Here is a 13,179-nt window from a genome sequence, read left to right on the forward strand (position 1 = left end):
AGCATTCACACAGTCAAACACGCACATCCTCCTCCCCATTCCCCAGCCCCTCCCCACCCCTGATGAGGGATCATGTCTGCTTTCCTCTTGTTTAGTTTCATTTTCCAACTCTACACCTAGAAATTTGAAAGAGAAGAAGTGAAACCACATCCTTTGTACTCTCATATATATAGTGGAAAGAAACAAACACAGAGTTCCCTGTTGATTGATGTGGGGAGAGCCGCAATGAAGACCTTCTGTGCTCCCTGGGTGTCTTCTCTTGCTGCTGTTGTTCTCCTTCTGCTAATTCCTGAAGGTAAGACAGGCTCATGATATTTCCATCATAACCATTATAGAGTGGATTTTCGTGATGCCTTAACAATGGTGCCTTATTTATAATATTATTATAATAGTTATTTATAGAATACCCAAAGCTTGGGGATAGTCAGCATTTGCCTTATAATCAAATTCATTTTAGAAGAAAAAATATTTATTTGTAATTTCTTTCCAAAGATTAACAAAACCACCAATTGGTGGTGGCTGCCAATTTATAGCTTAAATTTTGCTTTAAAAGATAATGAGAGGGCTGGAGAGATGGCTCAGTGGTTAAGAGCATTGCCTGCTCTTCCAGAGGTCCTGAGTTCAATTCCCGGCAACCACATGGTGGCTCACAACCATCTGTAATGAGGTCTGGTGCCCTCTTCTGGCCTGCAGACATATACACAGACAGAATATTGTATGCATAATAAATAAATAAATATTTTTAAAAAAAAGATAATGAGAAAATGAGCAAACAAATGAATGAAATACCCTTGAGTTGGGAAATCAAGCTCTAGCTTTCAAGGAAGGAGGTAGTGGTGGGGCTTCTGTTCTTTCTCCAGTATTATTCAGACAGCTTTGAAAGGTTAAGCTGAGTCAGAGCTAGACATTGGCAGAAGCCAATGAGGACTGGTAGGTGCTTCTCGCTAGTTCTCTTTGTTAAGAGTTTGCCTGACAAGTCTTCGGGACTCTGAGGAATACTTCTCACTGATTCCTCAGGAGAACTGTATTTTCTTTTTGGCTGCTCCTTCCACTTAGTAAGTAGTGACCAATATTCCTGTCTGAGTGGACGCACCATGCACCCTTGGGGACGCCATCGCATCTCTTGCCCTAACACTGGGAGAGCTTCTCCAGGTTCCCTGAAGAACCCGCCAGGAGAAAATGGGGAGAAAGGGAGGAAATAGCTGGCAAACACAGAGGCAGCCATGATTTCTCCTAGGACCCATAAGCTTTTAGAGGTAGAAGTGGAGGGCAGGAAGTCCAAAAGAAGTTCCAGATGCAGTCTTATACCCAGCAATGAAGGGAATTTTAAAACAAGGTTGAAGATGTTTGGGAACAAAACTGGTCACAAGACCAGCACAGCACAGCCCACAGTCAGAGAGCACTCAGTGATATTAAATCTCCCAAACCATGAGATTAAAGCAGATTTTCTTTTTCTCTCTTTCTTTCTAATCGAATTTTGTCTTTTTAAATCCAATTATATATATTCTTCAAGGGAAAGCATAAAAGCAGCTTTTTTCCTATTATACTTTGTTTTCTGTGTTCAGAAATAGCTGTGTGGACCCAAAAAGGGAAGAAACAAGAAAGCAGTGCTTCGTATTTGGGACTAGTCGGAATAATCTGGAAGACTTTTTAAACACAGAGTCTGAACATTACAGAGCTCCTGCCTCAGGCATTCTCCTAAGTCTGATTCTAAGTGGGGGCGCTTTGGTGGTCTTTAAACTCTTTCCCCTGCTCGCACCCTTACCACACACCTTTTCAAGTCTGGTTAGTGGCAGACCTGGCCTTGTGCTCAGGTGAGTACTCAGACACAAAGCTTTACCAAAGAGAATGCTCTCGAATTCACGATCCCTGGTGTCCACAGACACTCCTTTGTAGTCTAGCTTTGTAAGAGTCACCCCAAGGAAACTTGGGATGAAGCCAAACTCTTTTGGTTCTGTATAAGTCTATTTCTAGAGCCTAAAATTCTGCCTTCCCTGTCCCCTTACGGAAAGTGGGTCGTGTACCTTCTTTCCCTGACTCTCGCCCTCCTCAACCTGATAAGAAGCTCCAGGCCTATCACTGACACTTGTGAATTTGGCAATTAGTTTGACTTATTTGTAGAATAAGAAGTGTTGATCCCTACTCAAGAAGCCATAACTCTCGGCCAACAGTCAGAAGGGTTTTAGGAGAATGCACGAATATCTTGTGTAGAAGTTGAAAAAAATGGAAAGTCTGCCCCAAGGACACAAGAGCCTCTCCACTGTCGTGCGCACTTGCCCTGTGCCTATGTGTGTCTCTGTCTTCTAACCATGTCTACCATCCTGGTCCAGCTCATGCAAGTTTGAATAAGGTAGATTATATAGCTATAGCACCTCTACTCCTTTCCTTTCTACTCATTATAGCTCATTTGGAAAGGGTTTAAACTACAACATGTTTTGTCCGAAGATTGAAGCAGAGCCTCAGGTGTGACCAGTGTTGTCCTCTCCACTGGCGAATGAGAGTAGTGCTCTTCATACCTGAAATCTCACCAAATGAGCCAAGTCTTCATTGATACAATGGGTCTCAGATACAAGGCAGTAACATCAATTTGTATACTGTGTTTTTGCAAGGCCTCTGAGTGAAAGGGGAAAGTAACAAGCTTCTATAATCCATTCCCAATCCTCTTCTCCAGTTAATACTCATCCAGAAGGGAGTAGGGACAGGGAGGGCTACATCGACGCCAGCAACTCCCCCAGAACTGCTAGCGCTATTGACCACTGCACAGCTCTCTGCCCTTGGCAAAGCCTGAGCTCTGAAGCTACAACTATAACAGATTTCCAGCAGAATAGTTTCTGGAACACCAGTGATGGACCTCTATGGATGTGACAGCAGGGACTTCTCAGGAGCCCCAAAGGGCCAAGACATAGGGTCAGACATCGGAAGGTCTGCATAGAGGAAAAGAGGAGGGTAAACACGGGTGATACCAAATTTCCACCAAATTCAAAAGGCATGCCTTGACCCAGAAATATGGCTTTCCTGAGGAGCTATTTGGAGTGGGCACTGACCTGAGTTGCCTTTTTCTATTGACCAGGTGGCTGTGTAAGAATCATTGGAGGAGATACAGTGGTTCCTCATTCAAGACCTTACATGGTCCTACTTAAACTTGGTAAAAAAGGCATCTGCGGTGGCGCTTTGGTTGCAAAAGACTGGGTGTTGACTGCTGCCCATTGTACCACGTAAGTTTTTTGGGTTAAAGTTTTGTAGAAATATTCTAATGAGGAGAAACAATAACAATAAAAAGGCCACATCTCGCTAATACATGGGAAAGTCATTAATTTTGTCATATATAAGTGAAGTCTTTGGCAAGTCACATTGATCTGAAAGGAAGTGAAGCCCAGATTTGTCACAAGGAGCCAAGTCAATGAGAACATAGTGTCTGAGAGCCCTGTCTGAAGGTCCCCACTAAAAAGAAAAAAGAAAAACAGAGATCATAGGCTTGGCGGGCAGAGGAAGGTAGAAGTGGACCTGGGAGGAAGAAGGGGAAGAACGGGAATGAATGCATATGATCAAAATACATCACATAAGATATATTTTTAAAGAAAAGAAAGATAGCCGGGTGGTGGTGGCGCACGCCTTTAATCCCAGCACTCGGGAGGCAGAGGCAGGCCTCTGTGAGTTCGAAGCCAGCCTGGTCTACAAGAGCTATTTCCAGGACAGGAACCAAAAGCTACGGAGAAACCCTGTCTCAAAAAATCAAAAAAAAAAAAAAAAAAAAGAAAGAAAGAAAAGAAAGATAATAAATGGGTTTGTTAAGTGGAATTAAAATCACTTTGGCTATTTTATAAAGGGAGGAGCACTCCCGAGAATGAATAAGCTAGTGAACTGGGATAAGGCAAAAATACCAGTGAGCCACTAGACCCCTGATCCTATGTGGGTCATTACACAGTGCCCATCTCTCCAGTTTCTCTAGAGCATATTCCGTTTGCTTGGTGAAGCCCATGTGGAGAAGGGTTTCTGGTCCTTCCCTGCCAAATGGCTTCTTTCATCTCCAGTGCCTATGCTCCTGCCACAACGCTACATGGGCAATATGAGTTCGATCTAATTGAAGCTAACTAAAATTACAAATTTGCTTCTTTGGTCATGCACCAAAGTCCTAGCAGCTACATGTGGCTTGTGGCTATTGGCCATGAAGTTTATAGAGCATGGTATTATCAGAGCATGCTCTGAAATGTACAGTCATGATATCTTACATGAGACCAGCCTCAGCTGGTACGGTGGAGAAAAGGCAATGTGAAGATTGCTCAGTTTGGTGTATAATGGGCTGTGAATGACAAGAACCATAAGCATAAACACACTGGGAAATACCTGCACCCTGTGTGGCATGCACGTGGGATCCCTGGCTAAGCCCTCTGCTTCTGGAAGCTTTCCTATCTGAGATTGCTCTCTTACAAAGAGATCTGCCAGGAGCTGCTTCCTAGCCACCAGCTGCCTTTGTTTCCTAGCTCTGGATCTCCTGGGAGCTTTGCTTTTCAGGGATTTGCAGCCTAATCCTCTACCACAGCTAGTCTGGGAGAGGAAAGAGTGGAAACAAACCCAAGATTTGGATTTGCTGCCATGAACTTCTCTTATTTGATTTTTCCTTAAGCCTCAGATATCTTGTTATAAATAAGCTGTTGGAGATAACAAGTGTGATGGTTCAAACATCATTTGTCCCCTCAAAAGTTCATTTGCTAGAAGTTTGGTCCTTAGGGTAACCACACTGAGAGGTGATTGGAACTCTTCATAGATCATGGGGGCTCCATTTTGGTGACAGGGTGAATGTAGGCTTCAGAGTTAGTCAGTTGCCATGAAGGGTAGCTTGGTATAAATCAAGCTCAGTTTCTGGTCACTCTGGCTTCCTCTGTCACTCAGATGATCCTCTTCACACATCCTCATCCCTCCTACTTTTCCACCATGAGCTGATGTGTCCTAAGTCCCTCATGAGAAGCCCAACAGATGCTGACACCGAGCTCTTGAACTCTGAAACTGTGAGCCAAAGGAAACCTCCGTTATTTATAACACATCCAGCCCCGGGTGTTTTGTTAAAGCTTCATAAATATAAGACAGAAATGATAACAGATTCATAAAAATCTTACCCTACATGGCAGGCATATTTTTCCAAGCTACAAAATTTCTCCAAAATCAGCATTTACATCAATGATCTATTGAAACTGTTCAACACATATTACAACCAGTTCCTGATTAAACTAATAACTAGTATTGTGTCTATTACAGGAAAACGAGTTACCAGGTCATTCTTGGAGCTCACTCAAAAGACAAGGACGAGCCAGAAAAACAGATATTATCTGTCAAGAAAGCATTTCCGTATCCATGCTTTGACAACCATACACATGAGGGTGATCTGCAGCTTTTGTGGGTATGTATCTTGGGTGGTCTGTTTCAGTCACAGAACCTTCGAAAGTCTCACCACTTACATGAACGTATGTTCCTAGTCCCCCACCTGGTACAAACAAGGGAGACCCACAGGGAGAGGTAAGAAGTTCAAACATTAATATTCATTGCAGTCGGCATTTTCGTTGGGCCACTAACCAGCTCCCAAATAAAGACATGGAGACTAATTATTAATTATGAATGCTCAGCCTTAGCTTATGCTTGTCCCACTAGCTCTTCTAAGTTAATTTAACCTGTTTTTCTTCATCTACATTTTGCCTCCAGGCTTTTTACCTTCCTTTCATCCTGTTTCATTTCATGCATGTCCTACTTTCCTGCTTCCTCTATGTCTGTATGGCTGACCTCCGGTGTCTCCCCGGTGTCTCTTTTTCTTTTTCACTGGAGCCCAAATTCCTCCTCCTACTTACTCTCTCTTCCCAGAAGTCCCACCTATACCTCCTCCCTCGCTGTTGCCTGTTTAACTTTTTATTAGACCAATTGGGTGTGTTAGGCAGGCAAGGTAAAACAGCAACACATCTTTGCATAGCTAAACAAATATTCTGCAACAACTTATCTCGTACTCTTAACTGTTTATGTTTGTCTTCCTACAGCTAAACAAAAAAGCAACAATTAACAAAAATGTGGCTATCCTTGCCCTGCCTGAAAAGGGGGATGATGTGAAACCAGGAACCAGATGCCAAGTTGCAGGATGGGGGAGAGTTAATAATAATAATAAATCACCTCCCTCTGAAACTCTGAGAGAAGTCAACATTACTGTCATAGACAGAAAGATCTGCAATGATAAAAAGCACTACAATTTTAATCCTGTAATTGGACTGAATATGATTTGTGCAGGAAACCTCCATGGTGGAAAGGACTCATGCGAAGTAAGTGAGAGTGTGTTAGCTGTTGGAGCAAGGCACATGAGTGTAAGTGGTGTGAGGTTAAGCTTGGTCTCCTCAGGGCATTGGATTCTACAGTTTCCTACTCTGCTGAGACAGGGAGTCTCACTATATAGCTCTGGCTGTCCTGGAACTCACTACATAGATCAGGCTGGACTGGAACGCACAGAGATCCGCCTGCCTGTTTCTCCCAAGTGCTGGAATTAAAGGCCTCTAGCACCACATCCAGCCTTCTACTGTGCTTTCTGAAATTGGATAAGATCTAGGTGGATATAATCCCAGAGAACCTAGACAACAATGAGGACCCTAAGATCCATGGATCTAATCTACATGGGAAGTAGAAAAAGACAAGATCTCCTGAGTAAATTGGGAGCATGGGGACCATGGGAGAGGGTTGAAGGGGAGGGGAGGGGCAGGGAGGACAGTGGAGAAAAATGCAGAGCTCAATAAAATCAATTTTAAAAAAAGATATAGGTGAATAAAATTCCAAATTCTCAATTCCAAAGAGTCAGTAAAAGTAATCATCCACTACTAGAAAAGGACCATGGGTGACCTACTACATTGACTTTGTTTCATAGATTAAGAAACAAAACAAATAAAACACTTAGAAGAAATGGTGGGGATATTTCTCAGTCTTCATGTTACCATATACAGAGACTAACAAGATACATAAAATTCTAAAGAGCTGTCTTTCTTACTTCACCACAACCCCAAAAAAGCTAAACTACCTTTGATGTGGACATGTTTAAAATGTCAGCCACTCCCAAACCTAGCCAGGAACCTGGGACTAGAGTAAACAATTCTAGGCATGACCCTCACCAGAGACTGTATAAGCCTTCCTCCCAGTGTCTCCCAAAACATGAGGGACAGGGCCTGATTAAAGACAAGAATTAAAAAGAATACTTTGCAAATTTTTAAACCCTCACTTCTAACTTGTTGGTTCTCGCCTTTCCCCAAGACTCCAAAGAATCTCCCTAGGTGAGGACAGTGTGTCTATCATCAGTCAGAGAAACTAAGCCTTGTCTTCAGGACTGTGGTTGGTCAAATGCCAAGAAGAAATGGCATCTGTCCTTAACACCTTTCTTCTTTTTACTTGACCCTCCCCTACTCATTGCCTCCCACGCCCTCCACTTAAGGCACCCAGAAACCTGACTTTTCCTCTTGGGGAATCTCATACAATACCCTGTGGCCACAGCAGCATCCCAGGACGCCCCTCCCCTGGGATCAGTCCCTGTACCCACAGAGGCTCAGCTGTGTTTCCCTGTTTTCTCAATGCCCTAGGCTGGCTGCTGAGGAATCCAGTCTACCGGGCTGAATCTACACATTCCTGGTGCTATAACAGGGAATGTATCTCAGCAGAGATGGCCACAGTTCTCATGTGATCCATTATTTCATACAGATATCAAACCAGCCTTTCTCTGAAAGGAGCAATTCAGTTTTCTTTCTTTGGGAAAATAGTTATCTGTGAGAGGAACTAGAAAACATGACAGTTACTCTTTACTTAAAAGTATTATCTGTGTTTGCCTGTTTCACTCTTTGTTGAAAAATTGATCAAGAGGGATGGCTTTCTGAAAAAAGGCAACTAATCTTAAAATCAGTAGCTGAAATATATAATACAACTTTCCTTACAGTTTTCAATAATCTATAAATATTAAAATATTACTAAGTGTCCTGGTGTTTTAAGCAATAATTTTCAGTGAAGTCTGGGCTCTTCATACTAAGCGCTACAGAACTTCTTCATAACCAAAAGCTAATCTCACCTCATTCTGCCCTCTTCTTTCTCCAGGGAGATTCTGGAAGCCCTCTGGTGTGTGGCGGTATTTTCCGAGGCATCACAGCTTTTGGCCTTAGTGGGAAATGTGGAGCTCGCCAAGGGCCTGGCATCTATACTTCTCTTTCACAGAAGCATCTCTCATGGATAAAGAAGACTATGAAGGGCGCAGTTTAGATGCATGAATTTCATTTCATCTGCTGTCACTTCTGCATCTAGTCACAAATAAAATCAATTGAATGACTGCATGCTCTTCTCTCTTGCAATGCTCTTGGTCAGTTCTCCATCTGCAAAACCAAGAGTTGGAAGGCAATGACTTAGATGATGCAGGAGGGAGATTAGAAAACCAGGGCCACTGGTGTCCCTTGTGTGTCCAGGGACAGGGTAATTTCTCCCTGGAGAATGCACTTTGCTCTCATTAGCTCTGTCTGACAGCAAGCATAGTGAAGGGTTCAGGCATTCTGAACTGCTCCAGCATGTGGAAATGAGAAGGAAAAGGCCTAGCTCCCACTGCTACACCTCCACACCACTATTCTTGTTTATATGCAAGAACCGCAGACACAGGTATCAGAAATGACTCAAGGGTGAATTCCCTAGGCAGATGTGCTTTGCTTCTTGGCCTTTGAGCTAAGATGACACATAACGCCAAAGGCTGAAGTTGAACAGAATTAGAGTTCTAGGTGATATAAATGAAATGCCTGGCCAGCCAAGAAAAGGACATAGCAGAAAGTCAGCCTGCTCCTTGGTAGTTTTCATTTCAGCCTTGGATTATCTACATGATCTCTTGATTCCCCTTGTCTGTCACCAACATGGTGGTCACAGTGTTTGGCATGCTCTCATGGAGTAGTGAACTGTGATCAAAACATTTTCTTGAAAAACAAAATGCCCCATGTTTGCTCGGCATTTTTAATTTAGTCGACAGTCATCATCCCAGCGGCCATATTGAGGTGGGATCATGGGACCAAATTCCTTCAATTTCCACTAGAAATATTTATCTGTATGTAATTATGCATGTATGTATGCAGATACATACACAGTTCCTGTCCAATCCAAAAACATACACTAAGAGTCAACTCTTGAAGCCAATGAAGAAGCAAAACTCAAGCTGATTAAAACACTAGTCACAGGCTTTCAGGGACGGTTGCCCAGCAGACCCACCAGCCTATCCAGAATCACCATTGCCCAGGACCCCACCTCTAGAGAGTCAATTAATATTGCTGAAACCCAGAACATGGGGTGATGGAGGAAGGTCATTGGCTAATAAAGGAACTGCCTTGGCCCATTTTATTGGTTAGAGGATAGGTGGGAGGAGTAAACAGAACAGAACGCTGGGAGGAAGAGGAAGTGAGCTCAGTCTGGACAGCTCTCCTCTCTGGAGCAGATGCCTGAGAGAGACACTCCCGGGATGAAGCTCCGACCCAGGATGGACTAGGCTAGAATCTTCCCGGTAAGACCGGTTCTCACAGATTATTAGTGATAGGTTGATCGGGATATCAGAATTAGCCAGTAAGGGCTAGAGCTAAAGGGCCAAGCAGTGTTAAAATGAATACAGTTTGTGTGTTGTTATTTCGGGCATAAGCTAGCCATGCAGGCGGCCGGGTGCTGGGGACGCAGCCCCGCCGCCTTAATACTACAATGGGGTTTCTTACATTAGCAGCCCAATAAGGTTGATAACGCCCAAGGACCAGACTTCCTGAACTACAAAGTGAGTTTTCTAGTAGAGGGGTTCTGAGCTGATATTTTTGATATGTCATAATCTTTAATATGAATTTAGGATTTTAATTACAAAAATATAGACTATTCTCTACTGGACTCCATTTTTTTGAAACCAGACCGTTTATTTTATGACCGCTTGAAGTCCCTAAAATGAATTTGATGCTGTAACAGCTGCCCTCTTGGGTTAGCTGTTTGTTAACCTTCATACACTCCATGTCTGAATCTCCAATAGACAATCTTTAGGTGCCTCATCCACCCAGTTCCAATAGTGTTTCTTCTCTTAGCCTGGGATAGTGTGCCAGCTATACTTCCTGTTGCTCTTGGCAGGGTAGCCACAGTTGCCATAGGTAGACTTGTGAAGGTGATAGGCCTTAGAGCCACAGTGTTGGCACAGCGTGTGCGTCTTATTGAGACACTTTCCAAAGGATGGCGTTCCTTTCATTGTCTTGCTTCTGCTGCCAAGGCCAAACAGACAGAAAAAAACCCATATTCCATTTTTTAAATTGTTGACTCAAGCCCTCATGCATTGCTAGTTGAAGAACAGATGTGCCTTTCTTCCTGCAAAAGTTGCTAGTATCTATTGGAGATGAATCTGTTTATATTTTATAATCTGGCAATTCCACTCGAGTATATACCAAACTAAAATGAGTGTTTTGTCCACCAAAGATATATTCAGTAATGTACATACCAGATTAAGTCTAAAACCCAAAATTGTAAATAATGTAAATATCCATTTCTGATAAGATAAACAAGTTTATATTTATACGGCAAGATAGACAGCAGTTGAAAAGAACGCTGTAGTCTCATGTAACACACATGTTATTGCGTGATTCCACCTAGCTGAAGATAGGCACAAGTAAAAACCAGTCCATCATGACATAAATCAGAATATAGAGGCTGTTCGCTGACAGTATGCAACCAGGAATGTTCATACCTTAAACTGGATAGAGCTTACTGTTATCTATTCATGAACTAAAAAATTTATCCAGCTATCCAATAAGGATTGATATACATGAAGCTTTGTGTTATAAAAACCAGTTGTAATCAAAGGTTCTATTTTGTGTGTCATATAGACTTTTTCTGATTTCTTTATAAAAATCATATCCCAAACTTTCTGCTAAAGATATAGATATACATTGACATTTTTCTCAAATGAGGCCCCATTGCTCACATACCAATATTAATTGTAGAAATGACCGTTGATCATGGCAGTTAAAACAGAAAACCTGAAATAGAATGACGGAGGACACTTGAAACTATTTAATGTGTGTGTGTGTGTAGCGGCGTAAACAAATGCAGACAGATTGTAAAAATATATATAGTTTTAATGTAGAAATAGACTTACAGAACCACCGTTCCCGCGGAGACCAGGAAAGCAGAAGAGATGGCTGGGAGCACGCTCACCAAATTTATAGGCAGACATTAGCCCAAGGCGAACACGCCCCCCAAGGGGCGGGACTTATCCCTACGTGTGTGTGTGTGTGTGTGTGTGTGTGTGTGTGTGTGTGTGTGTAAGAGAGAGAAAGAGAGAGAAAAGAAGAAGAAGAAGGAGAAGGAGAAGAAGAAGAAGAAGAAGAAGAAGAAGAAGAAGAAGAAGAAAACAAACATTATGTGTAGAAAAAATTAGAAGCAAAGATCAAGAATTCCAAAGGACCAGCAAAGCTCCAGCACGGGAGCCATACAGCAGATGTGCAGAGATTGCCAGAGGCTGCTTACTGACTTGCCCCATGGCTTGCTCAGTCTGCTTTCCTATAAAACCAGACCCAGAGGTGGTGACACCATAGTGAGCTGGTCCCCCCACAACAGTCATCAATCAAGACAATGCCCTACAGGCTTGCCTACAGGACAATCTCCGCAAATGAGGCTCCCTCTCCTCGAGATGACTCTAGTTATTGTAAGTTCACACACACACACACACACACACACACACACACACACAAACCCAGCACAACGACTTGCTATAAGTGGCCTCCTGTTTCTGTCTTGGCCTCTTGTGTCTCCTGCCCTTCTTCTGTCTTTTGCCCTAGGATGGTATAGTGGAAAAATCCTTATTCAGTGCCAGGACACCAGCAAGCTCCCATACCATGAGCTAAATAAATGTTCAGTTACTCTGTCTTGGGTATTCTGTTACAGCAACAGAAAACAGGCTAAGACTGGAGAAAAGAGGATCTGACTAGAGAGCGAATTTTGAGAAAAAGTATTATTCATGCTTATTACAGCACACAGCATATGGCAGGAGGTGAGGGGGCTTTTTCGGATACCTAAGTTCTACCTTGAGTGTACTGAGCTTGAACTAATGACAGGAAAGGAACTCACAAAGGAGAAATGGGAACGACAGTCAGAAATACGTCAGGAGGACTTAGAAAAGCCAGGTAGGAAAGAACAGATTAGAACTCATTTTTACTAAAATAGTGAAAAAATGAATCTTGGAAGAGGAAAGGGCAAAGAAGGCAGATGTTGGGAGCTGCAGATTCCTGGCCCCTTGAATTTCTTTGCTTGCTTTAGACCCTTTGCCTGCTGGAGTGAACTGAGCAGAACACCTGTGCCTGCAGCTGCTCTGAGCCTGATGAGTCTGCAGCTGGAAGATCCCAAGAGCTGGGTGTGGCTGAGGATCCCTGAGCACGATAAAGTTGGCATTCTTGTATCAAGGATGACCCATGTCCTTGTCTCTCTCTCTCTCTCTCTCTCTCTCTCTCTCTCTCTCTCTCTCTATGTGTGTGTTTTTAAGTCTCCAGATTAGTTCCCGGCTTGCATATCGTCTTGTAATGGCACGGGTACTACAGGACCATTCGGCTTTTCACAAGAAGAGGGGGAAAGGAAGGAGGAAGAGGACAGAAGGAGAGGAAGACTGAAGAAAATCAGACCATTTCTGGGCTGTGGGGTAGGAAGACGTGCAAAGATGGCAGACTGAGGAGAATCAAGCAAAGAAGGGTCAACATCATAACTTCCCATCCCAGTGACCCAGGACATCACAGCTTCCCATCCCAGAGACCTAGGACATCATAGCTTCCCATCCCAGTGACCTAGGACATCACAACTTCCGATCCTAGTGACCCAGGACATCAAACTTCCCATCCCAGTGACCTGGGACATCACAATTTCTGATCCCAATGACATAATGGAGAAGTTCTCAGTTATGACTGGCTGGATGACTGGTGGCCCTTCCACACACAAGCGACCCCATCTGAGGCAGCAGAAAACAAGAGGGTGTCTTCTGAACTCAGAACCAGGGGCAGCACTCTGCCTCGGTGACCTGTAGGAGAAAGATGATGCATCTGGCACCAAGTTACAAGGATGGCTACTCAGAACTCAGGTAACCTGAGACAGGATCAGCCTTCCTCCCAGGGTACAGGATTTCCTGTACCAGCCTAGTTCACCAGC

General features: G+C 43.3%; 1 protein-coding gene across 1 annotated transcript; it reads left to right on the forward strand.

Annotated features, from left to right (window-relative positions):
- The first annotated feature begins 209 nt into the window (after nucleotides 1–209).
- On the forward strand, nucleotides 210–8,320 carry LOC121455962 (granzyme A-like). The gene is made up of 5 exons (XM_041663751.1): nucleotides 210–295; nucleotides 3,071–3,215; nucleotides 5,254–5,395; nucleotides 6,021–6,296; nucleotides 8,098–8,320. The coding sequence occupies exons 1-5, from the start codon at nucleotides 226–228 to the stop codon at nucleotides 8,257–8,259; spliced, it is 795 nt and encodes a 264-aa protein (XP_041519685.1). The 5' UTR covers nucleotides 210–225; the 3' UTR covers nucleotides 8,260–8,320.
- Nucleotides 8,321–13,179: the final 4,859 nt, after the last annotated feature.

Source organism: Microtus oregoni, unplaced genomic scaffold (genome assembly GCF_018167655.1).
Source record: "Microtus oregoni isolate MIOR12 unplaced genomic scaffold, Mior012 000014F_ref0000157, whole genome shotgun sequence".
Taxonomy (NCBI): domain Eukaryota; kingdom Metazoa; phylum Chordata; class Mammalia; order Rodentia; family Cricetidae; genus Microtus; species Microtus oregoni.

Bases quoted from the DNA above. Each gene is read 5' to 3' on its own strand.
- LOC121455962 (XM_041663751.1), top strand. From the start codon at position 226: ATGAAGACCTTCTGTGCTCCCTGGGTGTCTTCTCTTGCTGCTGTTGTT. The intron at 5,396-6,020 runs GTATGTATCTTG...GTCTTCCTACAG, and splicing joins GTGATCTGCAGCTTTTGTGG to CTAAACAAAAAAGCAACAAT. The intron at 6,297-8,097 runs GTAAGTGAGAGT...TTCTTTCTCCAG, and splicing joins GTGGAAAGGACTCATGCGAA to GGAGATTCTGGAAGCCCTCT.